Here is a 19,828-nt window from a genome sequence, read left to right as displayed (position 1 = left end):
AATAACAGTATTGGAAAAATGTAGTTCTCCAGCTTCTTTCTTTCCCTCATTGAAGATGGAGACAATCAAACCTCAGAATCTCTTCCACTGTCAAAACAGATTAAATCAGCACATCTCAAAAACATATTTGCATGAGAATTTGTCAAGATTCTAATAAAGTTCCTATTTATTCCGATTTTAAAAAACCTTAAAAAGAGGGGGAGGCAAGGAGGGAGAATATCAGCATAGCTCTACCAGATTGCTTTAGAAGATTTGGGTATTTTTCTAGACTGCGTAATTTTTTCATACAGTATATGCATTTTACTTCAGGTTGTATAGCAGACTAAACTGTAAAGCTGAAGAACTGAAAGACACTCCAATGCTAAGGAAAAATTGTCTTGCTGGAAAAGCAGACCATGGAGACACTGACTCACATGAAGTTTCTTGGAAAGAAAGAAAACCCAAAACAGCCCATATGCTCTCCTGAGTAAAAAAGTTAACTGTGGGTCCTCCATGTAGTTTGACATGCTACCCTATGGGTACGAAATAATTAACTCGACACTACAAAATTCCAGACCCAAGGTTCCCAGTGTCTGCATTCTCCCCTAAGTCCTTATGTCACACATAAGTATTCCCAAGCAACTGTACTACTACCTCTTCTTACCAACATTTCCATGCCTCCTTGATTCGACTCTGATTAGACATGCCTAACAACTACGGAATTTGTTTCTTCATGGTCTGTAAGAGCAAGAAGTGACGAGTCAGCAAAACGGTTTATTCCTTATATCTGATAGGCAAGAATTGCTTTGTCCATTCCTGTTCATTCCTGGCTCTGGGGCTGGGACTGCCAGAGAGCTCTGCAGTCAGCCTTGAGGGGGACTGAGAGCACAGATCTGAGCCCTCTGCCTCACTCCTCACTGACAAGAACTCAGAGCTGGCAGAGGCCTCCCTGCTGGACCACACTGCAAAAAGGAGGGAGGAGAAAAGAAAGGCAGACCCAAGGAAGCACAGCACAAAAAGAAAGCCAGTGATAACACATGACGACCAAGGACAATGAAGCCTGATAGGAAATCGAAATAGTCTATTATCAAAGCTATTTCATTACAACCTGACGGGCAATTGCAGAGAAAGAATTTTCTGTATAACTGAGAGTGGCAGAAGCCAGCTAGACACACAGGGAGATTGGAAGACAAGGCAAAACCGCAGAGCTGATGAAGAAGGAGGAATTGACCTTCTTCAGATCAGAAAATAATCTTTGAGAAACAAATTAAATTTGAAAAAAAAATAAATCTACATACTTGGCCTCTACTTATCAGGAAGTTATATCCTTCAAAAAAATTCAATAAAAGGAAGACATAGGTATAACACGTCCAATACCCAAAATGTATTTTGTGCATTCAAATCTCAGCATAAGGGTTTGAACTAGCAGTATTTTAAATGCTATTTAGATCTTGCAGTCCTTTATTAATTTAGTGTTTCTGAATGGGAATTTCACCATTGCAAAAAAACCCCAACACAAAAACCACACAAAACCCAAAAAACCACACAAAAACATACCAAAAACCCCCACCACAACATCAAAGAGGAATATGTATCAAAGCAAAGTGCTTAGCCACACAGATTTCAATATGAAATTCAATATTCCATGAAGGTTTTCACAGACACTTAATTGCCCTCTGGGGGCTCAGTCCCAAAGCAGAATTTAGTACAGAAAACTAAACTTATATTTTGCACTGACATGCTCATTTCTGGAAAAGCAATGGATTATTCTAAATCAGCAGGTGTGGGTAATATACAAAATAATATTTGATTAAACCAACATTGAAAGCATAAATGATTGTTGTCACATGGTATTCTCCCTCCTCATGCTTTTCCAAAGAAAAATCCTAGCTGGAAACACAATGACACAGACATAAATAAATTAGCAGTCATGTACATTTGCAACATCTTCAAGGAACACTGTCAAAAGTATCCAGTAAATGCACTGTGCTATTCCCAGAAGGTTGAAGGAGTAGAGTCACTCAACCTAAAATACAATTGTTTGTCTAGAAAAGTGTAATACCAAAAGGAAGGCCAAAAGATCCAAAAAAGTTTAAATTTCTATTTTCTGTAGCATGACAGATGCTCCAAGGCACACTCATTGTTCCTTTGCATTTTCAGTTCACTGGACAAACGTACACTCAACGTTACTTTTAGATCTAAGGAAGATTTTGCTGTCCTCCTCAGAATAAAGGTTTGACACTAAAAATATGATAACTAATGCAAAAATACTTCTCTTTCATTTGGAATTTTCAAAAGAATGGCATTACTTTGAAACAACCATTACAACTACTGGTTTCTGACAACACTAAACGAATTGTGGCACCAGCATGACTGACTTTTCATCTCACTTTTCAGGCCTGAACCATTGTTTTCTCAAAAAAAGCCCTAAAACCCAAACAATCAACAAACAAAACCAACAAACCTCCAAACAGAACAAAACACAAAACAAACAAGCAAACCAAAACCCCAAACATGCAAAAAACCCCCACAAAACCCAGAAGCTGCATTTCCTGTTGTTATCTGACTGGATAATGATATTTAAAACTTCTTTTATATTTAACAGCACATTTTCTATCTCAGAGCATCTAGTCTTCACTCACTTTTTTTATAGAGTCCTCATAAAAACACATTTATCTAAATTATCTATTTTAAATTGGCAGTCAAGAAGGTAGACTAGACCAAAATAAACAATCCTTAAACACCATTTTGAAAGACTTCTTTTTTGTATAGTGGAAACATAGACTATCTGTTCCCAAGCTACTGATATTATTTACTTTATTGAGAATATTCCTCCAAACTACGTAACAAAAACCAAATCCATTCTGACTCCCATCAGCAGCACCTACTCCACCTCAGTGGTTCATATACTGGATCAGGACCCTGACTCTCTTCCTTTCAAAGCCAAGCCTTCTCTTCAGTAGAAAGCAGGTTGACATCAAATACCTCAGAAATGAAGTCCTGACAACTGATACCTACCATTAATTAGCCAGGCCTTCCATTTGCATTTAATTCCCTGTGGGAAGGCTCAAGCAAGCAAAGCATAGCTGAATTAAATACGACATTAAAAGTTCAGATAAAAGTGTCAAAAGCTATTACCATTTTCCATTAAAGCACACTGGTTTCATCAGATTGGATTGTAAGGAAATTCCTCTGTAACCACCAAAGTATTGAGTACATTATCAAAATTTTATTTCTTCCTCCAGAAAGAAATGTAGCATGAGCTAAAGACACCATTGAACTCTTCTGGTAATGCCAAGACTGGCATTCAGACTTCATATATACTGAATGTACTCTTATGACTAGAAGTGTGGGCAATTGGTCTGAACTTCTCAGAAGAACAATCTCATTTGTACACTGGCTTTAATCATAACATAATTTGCTTTGAGATCCCCATTAGCAGTGCATTACAGGAATTTGTGTGCCACAATCTATGAAAAAGAGCTGAGTGCATGTTCTGACAGGCTAGGGAAAACGCGAGAGGCAATTATTTCAATAACAACAGCAGCACTGTTTCTCTAACTGGTTTTATAATACAGCCTGGCCCAGGAAATGATAAAAAGCTCTTACAGAACTATGCAGAAAGGGTGAGACAACATTGATAAGGAAGCTTCAAAGGATTTGAGATAATACTGGATCGGAAAACTGGAGAAGCTGCCTGCCTGGCCTGTCTGGGCGAGGACCCTTACACCTCCCAAGGCAGAGCCAAAATGAATATTCATCCCTGCTCTCCCAGCAGCACTGATACAGGTCAAGAGACTACTGTACTGTTGTGTCCCCTTTATTTTTTTCTGTAGGCATTTCTTTATTCTCTGAAATCTATCAAAGTAACTACATGCATTACTTGTTTCATAAGGTAGTTTCCGGCTATTTCATTCAATTTAAAACAAACACACAAATGGCTCTAGCTCTGGTTTTCTATGTGTGCTTTTTAAAGAAAAACAACACAAACCCAGCTGTGCCAAGGACATCCAACTTAGGGAGCAGCTTCAGGTGTAGATGTGCCAGGGGGACCACTCAAGCCCGTATATCACTGTTGGTACAGGGGAAGGTTTGTATGGAGAGGGACTAACAATAAATCTCACACATTTAGCCAGAAAAGAAAACTACAGAATTTCACTTCAGGAGCAACTGCAATCTCACATCTACCATGCTTCATACAGGAAAACTATCCTCTTCCTAAAGCAGACAGATATTCACCTGTATTCAGAACAAAACAACACAAACCAAAATGAGTCACATAAACACGTAAAATGCATCTTTATTCAAGTTTGGTCTCACCCTTCTTAGGTACACCAAATTGTGGGAATACCGAGAGAGCTTGGTCAAAATCCTTGAAAGATGCTCAAAGATTAGACTTCAACAAAAAGCATACACTCTGTCAGGAGCTTAAAGTATGCCAAAGACAAAACTAAGAAACGCCCTGCTGTAAACTATAAATATACTCAACAACCACTTGAATAAATGTACCAGGACATAGCCCATAACTAGAAATCCTACTCTCCATTATAAGGTTTCATGCTTTCCAACAAACAGACCCATGTTGATAATATTAGCTGTAAAATAATTAACATAGGATGCCCCTTAAAATATTTGTCTCTTCCTATATGAGAACACATTCTTTGGAGCATGTGTTTGCTATACACACATCCAAAATGAAACAAAGCTTAGTAACTCAGTGAAAAATGAAGTTAAATGTGACCATCTAGAAGCTAATTCATTTATTCTTGTTGTTATGCATATGTTCTCAATAGCGTGAAGAAGTTTGCTGGGGACTTATTGCTGGTTTGAGGTGAATCTTTAGGAACTGTAAGAAAACCTGATCAGCTAAAGTAAAGAAATTACATGATACCATATTGGGACAAAGCAATGCTTTACCTGTTACCACACTAAGTGACACTTTTTAGGGAGAGCACATGAGTCTGGCCCATTTCTTTTCTCAGCAATACATCACAGCAATACAAATATTTAAAGATTTATTCCTGCCTATTTCATTTAGCAACCCTTTTGGACATAGAAGCACAGAATCATTAAGGTTGGAAAACACCAGTCCAACCAGCACTGCCATGTCCATCACTAAACCACGTCCCCAGGTGCCACAGGCAGACATTTCTTGAACGCTTCCAGGGACAGTGATCTCCCCACTTCTCTCAGTAGCCTATTCCAATGCCTGACCACTCACCCTTTTAGTGAACAAATTTTTCCCAATATAAAATCTAAACCTCCCTGGGGCAAATGGAGGCCATTTCCACATATCTATGAACCTGTCCAATCCCTTTTTGAATCTGCTGATATTATCTGTCTCCACCACCTCCTCAGCTAACTCAACCTGCAGAGTTACCAAACCCCTAATCACACTAATATTCTATGAGTCACATAGAAATTGTGCACCACTACCACCTTGGCTGGGAGCACAAGCAGATACAGAAAACTCACTGAATTTAGAGAGAGGCAGTAGCTTCTGCTATACCCGAAAAAGCTTTCCAGACCTGATGAAAAATTTGCATAATGAAAAGCTTGTCTGCTTTTCCCAGCTCTATCAACTGATCTAAAAATATATTCATTCCCCCTACAAACCTAGCAACTATGCACCCTTTGGATAGTTATTCCAGTTCATCGTGAGACTGGCAAGGTTCATTCCTCCCCATTGAAATATTCTTGGATACAAATACATGACTGTATCTGATTTGCTTTAATTAAAACTTGAAAAGTTTCCCAAATTTTGAGGAATATATGAGGAATAACTAGCTTACTTTTCCTCTTGACTCACTGCCAAGTGCAAGCAGTTTTCAAAACAAAAGCCTACAGAAAGATATACAGGAACAACTGTCCTGCTGACATTTAATGAAAGAGGTACAGCCTCTCAAGTTATCATTTAAACATATTTACAACCAACAGAGTCACAATGCAGCTGTTTAACTTCCCTTTTCTCTTTATTTTACCTGTCAAGTCTCCAACGCCTGCTTGTAGCTTCACAAGGCTCCTCAACTTCATAGAAGTCACTGCTCTGGTCTTCCACACTGCTGGAATTTTGCCATTCAGAGCAGAGATTTCTCCTAGCACCCATAGCAAAAGGCAAGTTCTCATACTCGGGTATTTCCTCATAGTGACGTACATTCTCGTACTCTGGATCACAAATGCTGGTTACAGAATTCAAAGGCATTTGGGACAAATTCTCTCCTAAAAGTCCATGTTTTTCTAAAGAATCCAGCCTTTGGTTATTTCGCATCTCAGGTTGACTTCTGTTCCTCTGCCTCTTCTTCTGTAATGCCAGACTACTTATTTCTACAGAATGCGCCTTGGCAGATTTAGCTTTCCTTTCACTGCCTACAGACCCAATATTCCTGTTGTTATTTCCATACCCATCCCCATTGGAAAGGTTGGCAATAGCACTCTCCACTGACTGGCTGCCTTTAGACAGAAATTTTTGGAAGTCACTTTTCTTTAAGCAAACTGACAGTTTCATGTTCAGAAGCTTTTTCAAGCTATTTTTCTTGTGATGGTGGTCTTTGCAGGGCTTGTCTGTCCTATCCATGTCCATGGCAGAGAGAGACTTGGCCCGAGGTTTTGTCACAACAGTCAAGTGGCTGAAGCTGGTAGCAGTTTTTAATGATTCAGAATTTCCTGAAAACGGAAGAATAGGATGAGGTAACTTCCAGACGGGTTTTTCAGAAGAACGTTTGGGTATGTCACAGGACAAAAGCGCATCCTGCTCCTTGGCTCGTGCATGTGCGAAGTGAGATCCTTCTAGAAGGCTGTTTGATTTGTCCTCACTGGAGGTGTAAGAACTTTTGTCCACAAGCTCTGCTGATGCAGCTTTTTTCAGCAATCCAGCAGCTGGAAGGCCATGCCTCTGTGGTTTCTTAGGAATAACTTTTGGGGAACTCTCATCCTTTATTTTAAATTCTTTATTTTCCAAGTTTTGTGAGGAAACATGGAGACTGTTGGAAGCAGGTGAGTGCTGACTGCTTGCCAATTTGAGCTGCTTTGGCAAACTCATGGACAGGGTATCACCCCTGACAAAGTCAGTCCTTTTGACCACAGCATCTGGCATACTGGTGTGATCTGTTATCTCATCCATGGAATTATGGTCTGCATTTAAAGAAGATTCAACATGTCTCACCAAATCAGGACTTCCATGTAAAAGCTGAGGCAAAAGATTTTGTGAAGCTGACTCTTTCACAGCAGGCTCCCTTACCTGAGGCATTTTTTCTGCATTGCTTTGAGTTACCTCACATTTTTCAGGATGAAACACTTCTGCATTATTGTTATAGCAAACACTCTGAGCAAGGACATTAATTCTTGCTGGCTTTTTTAAGCTTTGGTCCACAACACCATAAGAATCTTTCTCTGAATTAGATGGTTCCTTTGTTCCTTCTCCTGTGCTGTCTATGCCATCCTGACGGACTAGACACGCAGCACGTGGCTTTCTTGGCTTAGGGATAGGAAGCACTTTGGAGCTCAGGACTGAAGATGTCTCAGGGGAGGTTTTATCAGCATCTGCTTTCATCCCTATTTCACCTGAAAACATCCTGTTGCTACCTAAATTTTCATTCTCTAGAGTTTCCTTGTCCAATGGAGAAGAACAACTGTGATTATTTTCAGTCAAACTAGGACAAATTTCAGACATCTGAAACTCATCAGCAGTAATCTTACCATCAGCATTTTGTTGCTTCCCTTTAACTACCTCAGAAGATGACGAAGATTGTACAAGTTCCATAAACTCTATTTTAACATCAGTCTTGGAACTGCTGCCATCCCCTTTGTCAAATTTGTCTGCATACCTGTGCCTCACAGGACTGCTGTTAGGAAACACACCATGAGTTAGGACATCCTTAAGTTTCTCTTCCAAAATGCTGGCTTTCAAAACCACCTGGCTTCTACTTGCCAATTTTTCATTGTGACTATCCCCCAGAGATACCGCATTTCTTTCACCAAGCTTGATGCTCTCTAAGGTGTCAAAGTGCTCAAGAATTATCTGCGTTTTACAGGTGTTCTCTCCATTTCCAAGTTTATGAAGACATTCAAATTTGCAATGCGACACAGGTAGAATATATGCTGTGTTTCCAGTACTTCCTTCTGAGGTTTCATTTTTATAGTTCAAATGGTCTAGAGTTTGAGAAGAATCTTCCCTGCGCTCCTCAAAGCTTTTTGTGTTTTTTCGTGTAGACAATGGAGGTTTAACTTCTGGGATGGAGGAGCTTTTAAGAACCTTTGGTTTTGGTGCAATTGCTGGCTTGGTTTTCTTTGCTGCTTGTATCCCACCAGAAAGCACAATATCAGGCTTCGGTGCAACAGGTGGAGGTGCTGCCTTGTGTCCCAGGACAAATTTTGGTTTGGGGGCCACTGGTGGCTTCTTAATTTCTAGGAAGGATTAAAAACAAAGACTTTAGTCAGCATTGCCCACAAAACAACTTCACCTGCAACACAGTAGGATTAAAAGTTTTGTAACATTTAACTTGTGATCTACAAGATCTCAATATGTTTATGGATATATTTTTTCTCTTAAAAGCATGCCTTCCTTCTGCAACACCACTTCTTTACTAGCTGCCTTTCTTTGTTTTAATAGGCACATCAAGGAGTGTTAGGGAAGTTTTCAAAGTCTTTTCATAAACAAACAGTGTAATGTAATATTAGTACATGCACTCCCTCGGATGTTAAAGTTTGATGCCAATAAAAGCAGAGCAGATTCGCCTGGTTTTGCATTTTAACTGTAATACCATTTTAAAATGTTGCAAGTATGTTACGTGCCACACATATAATAATCTACAAAGACAATGAGACCGCCAGAATAGTGACCAGGGTAGTTCAGTTCCCTCTTCCATCACCTTGAGATATGAGTAACCTAGAATTCCTCATTCTCTTCCTCTCCCTTCAAACAATACTGATATGAATTACTCCAGCAGCTGCAAAACTAACACATCACTACCAACAGTTCAGTTAGTCTGTGGTATGAGGCTAATGCAGTAATTTGTAGCAAGGCAGTACCTCTCTATTGTAAAATACTATTTGTGTGCCTCATACAAAATTACTCTTCCCAACATGTCTGACCTAGAAACAGTTATGTTTCACTATTATGAATTGTGACCCACTTGGCAAAACAAGATGACAAACCCTGGGGAGAGTACACTTAGGAAAAGGAGCTCATGAAGAACTTTGAGATTATGGAGTTTTGATCCTGCTGAGTGGTTTCAGGGTTTTTTGTTTGCTTGTTTTGTGGTTGCTTTTTTTAAAGTATGTCTGAAATATTTGAATATTTCAGGAGATTATTTGTGACCAATTCATTTCCATATGCTGGAATATTTTCAGATTTCTAAGTGCTTTGCGTGTTTTTTGATATTAGTGCAAATTTATAAAGTAAACAAGTTCCTCGTGCTGTTTATGTATTACCTCTGTATTTACTACCTTTGTTTTGATCAGTATACTTTCAGTAAGTCATATACATGTTAAATAACACTCCCAAGAAAACACATTAGTTAATGTTTCACATGCAAATAGATATGGTATGCCATTGATTTATTATTCCCTTTGAAATGTGGGTTTGGTGTTTGGTTGTGTTTTACCACCATTATTACTATAGATACACACTATATCTTAATCTCTAGCCTAGAAATGCAAGAATGAAGTTTCAAAGTTTAGGTTTGTTTTGTGGGGGACTTGTTTGTTTAAAGGAAATCTAGGTGGGTTTAAAAAAAAAAAAAAAAAAAAAAAAGGCAGATTGCAGCTATTTCCTAAACAGCAAGCCACTGCTCTAAGCAGAGAGCCAGTAAAACCATGTTTTTCTACGACACAAATCACTAAATAGTACCCAGACTGCCTCTGCCTACACTTGGAATGGCTGTCCTTGATGCCATTTATACTAGTGAAGAGATAAACCTCTGATGGCAGAGTCTCTGATAGCAGAGATAATTTTTAAGAAATTTTGCAAGAGGAAATCCAGAATTTCTTTCCAAAGGTACAGCTCACTGTAGCCACTGACAACTACCACTTACTGCCAAGGCTATCCCACCTTCTGCATTCCATCTAAAGGCAAGTTTCCCACAAAGAGATAAATCAACAATTTGCTAGGAAAAAATAAAATTAACTCTTCAGGTGGGTAACTCCTGATCCTGAACAGCAGAAGAGAGCTGTACACTCACTTTCAGACAAGCCAATTGCTTATTCAATTGGAATATGAAGTGATGGCAATAAAGGAGCCTGTGTTCCACGGTAAAAAAATGAAGAAGGGAAGCCCAGTTTGTCACAGAACACAACACAGTAGTGTTGGACTGCACCATCTTCAGTTATATTTATTAAGTTATTGAAGTTCACTGGAAACAGGAGAGAGACAGGCTGCTTTGGAACCCTTTCTGATGCTCAAGTAAGAGAAACAGACTGAAAAAAATACAGGAGATTAAACACTGGCTAGGTAAGCAATATCCTGTGGATTATTTTTCCCACACACAAACTCAAGTCCATAAACCTTGGAAGTTTCTCTCTTTGTAGTGAGAGTGCCTAACATTTTGGATACCACCAAATTACATTACTCTGCAGGGCTTCTAACTAGTATTTATTAGGGAGCACACTCAGAAGTTATGATGTGACACCATTACCTGAATATAAATGATCAAAAAACCCCGTGGTTTTATTAAAACTAAACCATGAAATTGTAAAGAAAAGAAAAGCAAATAGACTGGTTGTTTGTAAGCCAGTGGCAGAAACCTGGGTAATGAACAGAGCAGAAATATTCACTTCTGATAATAAGTGCAATTCAACGTGATTTCTGAAGCCTACTAGAATTTTTCAAATTTCTTCAATGTTAAAAAGCATTGAGACAGACAGAAGAGACCAGCAAATTGTGTGGGATAATAAAGACACCACTGTCTGCTTTAAACTGATTGCACATTACATCTAGAGTAGATATGGGTCAATGTATTAACAGGCACATTACAGTCTTGGTATCAATACAGATCTGCAGACAACCGCTCCATCAGAAAGGAATGTGATGAAGAGCCCTTTCAAACATAAATGTGACGTGAGAGGAAAGACTCCAAGAAGGGAATGCATACCAGTAGTTTTCCTTAACAAAATAACTTTAAGTTTCTGAAGGATACGAGCAATGAACTACTTAGAAAAAAATTACAGCAGCTGACAAGGGTAAAAGTATGGTAGATTTACATTAGAAATAAATTACATTTAAATTAGAAATCAAGAATTAAAGTTCAATTGCTTATAAATTAATTAAATTCCCTTTTGGATGAAAGACATAGTACTACATAACAGTGCTCTAAAAGGGACAATTTCCCATCCAGAACAGAAAGAAAACTAAGTAGGAGGCAACTGTTATATATAAAGGTGTAAGGAATGACTAGAAGTCATATGAGAATGACTTTTTGTTAAATGGCAAGCATAAGCAAGGTGAAAAACAAATGTAATGAAGGAAATGTTATAGAGCAAATGCATGGGGTAGTTAGTTGATTGGACAGCTTTTTCCTGGTGCCATTATTCATCTAAGGACAAAGATGGTTGGTTATGCTTAGGAGAGTAAAAATTGAAGAGAATTTGGAAATCATTTCACATAGTTATGAGAGCTCCATGCAGGTCTGAAGCAGTAAATAAACCAAGAAGTATAAAAGATGAAGTTGAAAATATTTCTGTACATAGCACCTGCCAGACTGTTAGCGAAATGCAATGTTGCCTTCCGGCAATCTCAGAAATAACTACAGAATCATCCAAGGTCTAAAAATTATTCTTCAAATCTCAGGGAAGATCATCCTGGTTAATTTAACAAAGAATTCAAAAACTAAGATGGTAAGAGAATATATATACTTACGCACATGTGAAAGGTTTTTGATAACAGATGGCTCTTGAATCACAAAAAAAAACCCAAACCAAAAAAAACACCTAAGCCCTGATGAGATTCCACAGCCGACCATTGAGGTTTGACAAGTTCAAACTAGAAACAAAGCTCTTAAATTCTTATGAAACCTAAAGGATAATTAACTACAGAAACATCTCACCTAGTGTAGTGGGGGAGCCACAAGCACTTACAGGCAACTGAAACTTACTTTCTGACACATGTAGAATTTTCAGAGGAAACTTTGGACTGAACACTGGATTCTCTAGCCTGTCTTACTCAGGATATTAAAGAATCACTATGATTTTCCCCACTCCCAAATCCAACCTTAACCCATTTCTCAAAGAGAATTCCTGCATCCAGGGATTCCAGTAATAAATGCAAATCTAAGAGTAGAAATATAAAATTTTATTTGCATAAACAGATTAAATGTTTAGGAGCCAGAGAAACTGTCAAAGAGATATTCTCCAACCTGTTTGACAATGCAAAGGAAGAAATCCATAAATAAAGTGACTAGCAATGCAGCCATCACCAACAGGAAATCTGCTGCTCACATAGGAACAGCCAATACCATGCCCAGTGTTGAAGGGAAAAAAAAAAGGTGCTTAAAAATACCAACACCTGACCCCCTTAGAAAACGTGGATTTAAAAGGGCATTATTTTTCTAACAACATATTACCATTAGCACCACCTATGGAGATCAATGCACGTGCTCTTTGTCTGACTTCAGGTCACAGCACAGAAAACAGACATTTATCTCTCTGGTGAATTATGTCCCTCAGCATGCTGAGGAAAAAGCAACAACCCATTCTCATGCTGTTGATCTCCTCTGTGACCATCACTTGTTATTGCTTGACTGGCAAGTGCTCCTGTTCTTCCTTTGATTTGTTTCAGAGGAGGTTGAGAACATCCTGAAGCAACTTCTACTCTTAATCCTTTGACCCTAAAGTGCTGCCTGTTTCTGTTCTTCAGCTGATAGAATTTGACAGCTGAGGACCTCACTTAAAAGCACTTGTGTGCCTTCTCCTACGTTCTATCAGGAGAGTGAACAGAAAAGCCAATAAGATATTGCAATATTAAGCATTATTATTATACAGTTTTAAATCCTTCTCAAATTTTTACCTCTTGTTCTCTTCCCTGCTCTACATAGGAACAAGGAGAAACAATGATATATGATGGTGAACTGAGGCAAAAAATCAAATAGCACTACCCCTTCTGCAATAAACCCCACTGTTGCTACAGGATTGTTTTTCCCAGGTAATTCTTATGCCAATACCTTTGAGACCATGTTAACAGCTTCCATATTTAGGAACAACAAAAGAACATGAACAGGTCATTTTGACTTGCATCTTTCCATGAAAAGGGGACAAATAGTTCTAGACACTGTCAAGATGACATAACTTGATATTCCTTTCCTTGCAATGCTTCACCTGAACAGAGGCTCCCCTCCTGGTATTCAGGATGCCCTATTGGACTATCTTAAGTTACACTATCTTAAGGATACTGCAACCTCCCTTAAAGCAATGTTACTTCTGAACAACAAAAATTACGAAGAAAGTAAAACAATAAATCAGTGTGGCATCAGATTTTGATAGCAGCTCAGCCTAAGGTTAAGATAAGGGTACACAATCAAATTACTATGGGGTAAGTAAAGGTGTGGATTTAACAAATCAGCTACTTTATAGAAGCTGATCATATTAATACTCTTATCTTACCACACAATATATATGGCAGTTTATTCCTTTTCACCTATAAGGTTACATATATTTCACATACTACTTCACAAATCCATTTCACACACAGTAAGAAAAGGGCTTCAAACAGTAAAGCAAGCATCAGCTGGCCTAGAGCAAACATATGCATTGGCTTTCTTGAGGCACCTTGTTTACATATGCACACTGTATTCTCAGATACAGCAAATCACATCTGTAGGCTATATATGAAAATAATGCAATGCCCAGAGGGCATCTACCAAGAGATCAATGTGCTGCTTTTTCTCACATGAAGAAAGAGCTTGCTCCAACAGCCAGTTTGCTGTTCCTGAGACTACTTCTGGCACAAAACACTACAAATCACAGTCTTGAAACAAGAAAGCCAATCTGGCTTTTAAAGAACATGTAGGGAGAAAGATAATTACTGCTATGTTTGGGATATGCTGAGAGATTATTGCATTGGCACTCAATACACTGCAGAGAGAAACAGATAAAGTATTTTAAAACTCCTGTTCTCCAGCAGCCTAAATTTTAAAGACTTATTACAAGGCTTTTCAGGTCAACTACTTTGTTTTCAGTTACAAAAAGAAAGTTTCATTAGGTAAATACCTCAAAAAATTATTGTGAGATCATTAATTTATTTCCTGCAAATGTTTATTTATTTTCTCATTATGGAGAAGCTCAGATTTTGTCAGGTGCCACAATGCTCAAAAAAAAACAAAAACAAAAAAAAGAAATGAGTCACAACATCCCGGAAGATAACACATGTAGTTTTTAAAGTACAAGGGAAAACTTGTGGTTTCCACTAGCTTTAGAAAACATCCTAATTAAACTGCAAAAGGAAAACATCAATTTCAAAATCTTAGGTTGTTCACTGACTTATTGAAATAAAACAGGAAAGTTAGGCATAACTTCAGAGTAAAGACAAGAGATGAATAAACAACCTTTTAAGATCACATGCAGAGACAGAGCTGAGTAACTCTAATGAGACTTGACACATTCGAGGGTTAAAGGGACACTGAACCCTGCAGGCCTCATTTTTTTTTCAATCCTTGAAAGCAATGAAGTTTGATTGGAAAAGTCATGTTGATTTTGTTTATTCTGTTCCTGCTATGTTTTTTTCCATTTGAACTACATTTCTGACATAAAAATACATTTTTCTCATTGTTGTTGTCAAATCCAATTTCAAGCCTAAGCCATACATTCTGCCCACATTAAATAAGCTCTATAGATTCACATATAAGGACTGTTTCTTCAGCGAGAAATAAATGTCAAACTCATAACTCTGAGCTTTTGTTTTTTCCTTTTAAAGGCAAAGCACATACTTGAAGCCCGCATAACACTTTCAGGCAGAAAACGAGTAAATGGACATTTGTTGGCATCATGTGTGTATGTATGTGTATATATATATATATATAGTGTTTATATATAAATATATCTTGTGCAGTGCATTAGAAAGCAATGGCAGAAGTATAGCTGTAAGTGAAGGTTGAAACCATCACATGGCTTGATCACTACAATAAGATAATCTTCAAATTATATAAAAAGTGCTATAGTTCTTTATTTCCAACAATTCCAGACTTACATATACATTTTAAGACATGTAAGCAACAGCTGTGGCAGATCTCCATCAGGGAATTATGTTCAGCTCTGGACTGAAATGTAACTGAAACAATTTTGTAGAGGAAATAGAAAAGATACGCAGCAAGACACTGAATATGCACTGCATTATTTAGAAAGGAAGAAGGTAAACTGGAGCGAGGTTAAGGCTGGGTTATCAATCTCAGACCTTTTACAACTTCTGTCCTTGAGGAGAAGCTGTGTTTGGCGTTTCACCCCATACCACAGACACCTCAAACAGTACAGTATCTCTCTCAGAGAAAGCCCTGCATATCAAGCATACACTTGCAAATGCTACTTAAAAAAATGTTAAAGCAATACAGATGATGCTGTACCATGTTGCTTGGTTCTAAAAGTACATTAAAAGAAGACACAAGAGAGGCACTTCGGCCTTTCAAGTCAAATTGAAGGAATGATTTCTAGCATTTCAAGTTCCACCTGAAGCCTTCCCAAAAAATAACATTTTTACTGAAATGCTGTATTACCAACCAGTTGTCAGAAAACTGGGTTACATAGCACAAACCAGAATAAGAACTGAATTCACAATTAAATAATTTCAATGTATAAAATAGATTCTACAGATCACAGGACTGAAATTCAAATACAGGAGTTCTTAAGTTTTTACGTGAGCAATAGCTTTATAAAGAATGCCTATATATTAGAGGCACTAAGTTCAGCAACAATAAAAAGAGAAGGATATTAAACCTTCAGAACTGTTTTCTGGCAGTCTTCAGCCTTTTCAATACCCTGCCTTAGAATTCGCTAACTAAAATGTCAAAAGCTGTCATGACACTGCCAGCAGGATCATGAATCTCTAATCTTGTTTCACCTGTTCCCCATTTTTTTTTTATCTTCACAGAATATATCACACACAAAATACTCTTCATTCCGTCTTAAATACCCTTCATCTTCTCGCCTTCTGCCCCAGTTCTCTTCATGCCTCCCTCTTGAAAAAACTCGCTAAAATTTAGATTTGCCGTGAAACCGTCCCACTTTCTGTTCTGATATTCCTCAGCATTCCTTTTTCCCTTTTGCTTACTTTGCTCATCAGAACCCTTTTGTCCTCTCCTTCCCCATAAACACCACCACAACGTACACTTGAAAGTGATTTAAGTCACACCAGCTAAGATCTAAAAGTCCTGAAATCGCTGTTTAGTACTGGAAATCTACCCAACTTTCTGAAACTTATTACCGTATCAAATTTTAATAGCTCTGCTCTTGAGCACCCCCTAACACTTATTTGCACAGCTGTTTAACTCTTAAAAGATCACGGGTGAACTGCACAATCAGCAGCACTATTAGAAACGGGAATATACAGTGCAGCTGGTTAAGCAGAGATAACCTGTTTTGTTAATGCTTTTCAAAATCTAAACAAAGTCAGTTCTGTCAAACATATTAAAAATGGGAATGTTTGAAATGAAGCAGCATTAAATCGCTTTTCATTTTCCAGTAAATTCTGATTAGCTAAGAGAACTCGGATATCTTAATTAACGCTGGAGTCAATAACAAGTTGACATACTTGAGAGGCAAACACTGAGAACTGGGCTGATATTTCTGCTTGATGACTGTGGATTGCTTTTTCTTCAGAACACCCACAACCCCAATCCTTAGAGGAAGCACTTCGCTGCTTCCCGTTTAACCCTACAATTAGCTGTGTTTCCATCCCATACATCATAATTTACACGACACGTTTTCAACGCAGAAACGACCCCCGCTTTTGTCTTTAGGCAGATAAGAAAGGAATCTGCTGCTAATCTAACAGATGTCTGAACAAAAGTGCTAAGTTAGCACACAACCGCGCAGGCAAATACAAATACGAGCAATTCCCTTGAACACGGGGGGCTCTTGTTCTGAACCAAGAATTTGCCTTGGAGCTCTTTTAGTCATTAAATTGGCAGCGGTCAAGAAACGGGGGAGGAAAGGTAAGGAAAGAACTGCAGTAGGTCAGTTCCAACCCGCAGCTGGAAAGGCCAGAAGCGAACGCTTTCCAGCATCCCCGTGGGGCTCCTGCTTGAAAGATCCCGGCCAAGGCAGGTACATCCCCGAAGCAAAGCCGCAGCTGACCAACTCTCGCAGCTCCGCGGAGTCAGACGGAGTGACAGCCCCAGCCCCGGGGCTGGTTCTCTTGCCAGAACTCGGCCCCCAGCAGGTTTTTCCCCCGCCGTGAGCTCAGCCCAGGCGCAGGAACCCGCTCGGGACAGACGGGGCGGTGAGCGGAGAGCCCGGCTCAGCCCGCGCAGCCCCAGCCCCGGGCAGGACGTGCCCGCACGGCCCCGCGGCCAAACGTGCCGAGGGGTGCGGGGAGCCCGTAGCGGACCCCGGGACCGGCTGTGCCCGTGGGACGGCTGTCCCCGGAGCCGGGTGCGCCCTTCACCGCTCCGAGCGCTCCCCGCCCGCCTCCCCGAGCTGCCCCCGGAGCCAGCCGGGAGCGCAGCGCTGCCGGGACAGGGAGCGCGCCGGCGGCTCCGGCTCCCGTGCGGCGGCAAGAGCCCCTCAACCCCGCGTCGCCGCCGCCGCGGGGCGAGCGAGGCGAGGCTGTCCGGCCGCGGGGGCACGCGGACTCCCCGCCTGCCGCCGGCTGGGCGGAAATCGCCGCTCCCCAAAGTTTTCCCGGACACTCACCGGCGGAGCTCATGGTGCTCCCCAGGCGCGGAGCCGCGCTTCCCCTCGTCCCTTACGCCACGGCCCCTCTGAGGGCCGAGGAGAAGGAGCCCATTGTTCCCCCGCGCCGCCACCCAGCCGGAGCAGGAGCAGCTCCCCCCGCCCGCCACCGCCGCATCCCACCCCGCGGCCGCGCCGGAGCGCCCTCAGACGCCGCCAGCCGGCGCCCCCTACTGGCCCCCCGAGCCGGGCCCTCGCCCGCCCCGCCCCCGCTGCCCCTCCCCCGCCCCGCCCCCGCCCGGGCAGCACCGCCCACAGGGTGCCCGAAAGCGGGCGCTCGCTATGCTTTCTGGGAGCTGTAGTTCTCCCCGGTGTCAGGCCGCCGCCAGCGGCGCGGGGCGGGGCCGGGCGGTCGGCGGCACGGCGGACTCGGTTTCCCAGCGTGCCCGCGGGGAGGGGGTGGCATGGCGGGCAAGGATGACACCGGAGTTCGACGAAGAAGTGGTGTTTGAGGTGGGCGCGGGGCGACCCGGTGCGGGCTGGGCCCGGGTGTCTTCGCCCCTCGTTGCGCCGCGGCCCCCGGGGGCGGCGTGCACCGGGCGGGTCGGGTGGACGCGGGGCGCCAGGCGGGCGCGGGGCCCGGCCCAGGGCAGCGCCTGCCGCGGGCGGGCGGGCGGCGTCGGGCGGGACCGGCGAGAGCGGCGGGTCGGGGCGGTGCTCGGCGTGTCCCGCGCCCCGGAGCGGCCCGGGGTCAGCGGCGCGCCCTCCGCGCCGGCCGAGGGCGGGACGGTTCAGCGGGGCCGGGCGATCCTTTGTGCGGCGGTGCCGCGCCGGCGGCCCCGCTGTGAGGCGGCCGCGGTGGGAGGTGTCGCGGGGCCCGTGGCACGGCGGCGGTTCCCGGAGAGCCGCCCGTGAGCACCGCTCGGGCTGCGGAGCGTCCCCGGTCAGCCAGGCTGAACTGCGGGGTCAGGGCAGAGGGAGAAAATAGCTAAAAAATTCTGCTTCTGAATCCGTGTCACTCACGTAAAAGGTGTCTTTCAGCACGCAACACAACTGTGTAGCGAGCACTGAAGCTGCTTTATCTCTGTAGTATTTGTGTTATTACTGGATTTGCATAAACCGTGTCTAGTTATATCACGTCTTGTTAGGGCTACAATATTATCTTGGCCTTATTTAAATAAGAGTGGCTAAATATATCAGCTGTTGCGGTTCGGTAACAAAATCGACTCTGTTCGCAGCAGGTAAGCGTAATTGTATCTTAATGGAGGACACACCTGGTTTTGCAGGTGTACAAAGTGGTTATAGAGAAACGCTGTCTATTAAACTAATAATTGTTTTAATAGCAATAAGGCTTCTCCTTCAACCAGGATACAAAACACTCCTTACATAACCAATTAGTTTCTTCTCAGCTGTGTAAGTAGTATGTCCGTACCACAAAGTTTTCTGTTCATCCATGACTAGCCTTGGATCCTAACAATAAGATTTCTTGTTTATGTTATTGCTATGGTAAATTGCTTCCTTTCATACAATAAATCTGTGGTGAGAATTTATGTCACAGGTAGGATGCCTGCCCTCTGCATTTCAGTCTTCAGTAAACACGGTACTTGCTTTACAGTTTCACAGTTCCTCAGTTCATGCAGCGACTACCATTTTGATTGAAAAAGTTCTGCTGCATAGAGTACAAGATCTCCTTGCATATGCTCTTCACTATTATCCTTGTGTTTTGGAAATGGGTTTCCATCACTACTAAAGGCTTTTGGATACATTTGCTGCACCAAGAGTGTGTGTGTGTATGTCCATACACACTTATAGGTATACTGAGTGACGCAGTAATAGATCTGTCATATATTATGATACATCATAATAAAAGCAGAAAAGCAACACAAATAGCACAAATGCAGGTTGTTTGGGTTGGCTGATTGGTTGGGCTACAAAACTGGCTGGGCTGCTGACTCTTGAAAATGGATACTGTGGAATACACACCAAAATGATCTTCAGGAGTACTCAGCAGGGTTCATGCTATTCTAAAATGAAGGCTCTA

The 19,828-nt window shown here is 41.5% G+C and overlaps 2 protein-coding genes across 4 annotated transcripts in view; one reads left to right on the top strand and one right to left on the bottom strand.

Moving 5' to 3' along the window:
- The window catches only part of LOC131591415 (FYVE, RhoGEF and PH domain-containing protein 6-like), a 70,870-nt gene extending 52,890 nt beyond the window's left edge, over window positions 1-17,980 (bottom strand). For both annotated transcript variants that reach the window (XR_009280360.1, XM_058862086.1), the window contains exons 1-2: window positions 17,809-17,980; window positions 5,961-8,382 (exon numbers count right to left, since the gene is read on the bottom strand). Coding sequence is in view for 1 of the 2 variants with exons in the window: in XM_058862086.1 (XP_058718069.1) it covers window positions 5,961-8,382; window positions 17,809-17,821 (2,435 nt within the window). In the remaining variant the exon portion in view is untranslated. The remainder of the gene's footprint in view (window positions 1-5,960; window positions 8,383-17,808) is intronic.
- A 191-nt stretch (window positions 17,981-18,171) lies between these two features.
- The window catches only part of LOC131591416 (vezatin-like), a 50,786-nt gene continuing 49,129 nt past the window's right edge, over window positions 18,172-19,828 (top strand). For both annotated transcript variants that reach the window (XM_058862088.1, XM_058862087.1), the window contains exon 1: window positions 18,172-18,300. In XM_058862088.1, coding sequence (XP_058718071.1) covers window positions 18,265-18,300 — 36 coding nt within the window. In that variant the 5' untranslated portion in view covers window positions 18,172-18,264. The remainder of the gene's footprint in view (window positions 18,301-19,828) is intronic.

The sequence above is a fragment of the Poecile atricapillus genome, chromosome W (genome assembly GCF_030490865.1).
Source record: "Poecile atricapillus isolate bPoeAtr1 chromosome W, bPoeAtr1.hap1, whole genome shotgun sequence".
Classification (NCBI taxonomy): Eukaryota; Metazoa; Chordata; class Aves; order Passeriformes; family Paridae; genus Poecile; species Poecile atricapillus.
This window is presented reverse-complemented; position numbering and strand designations above follow the sequence as displayed.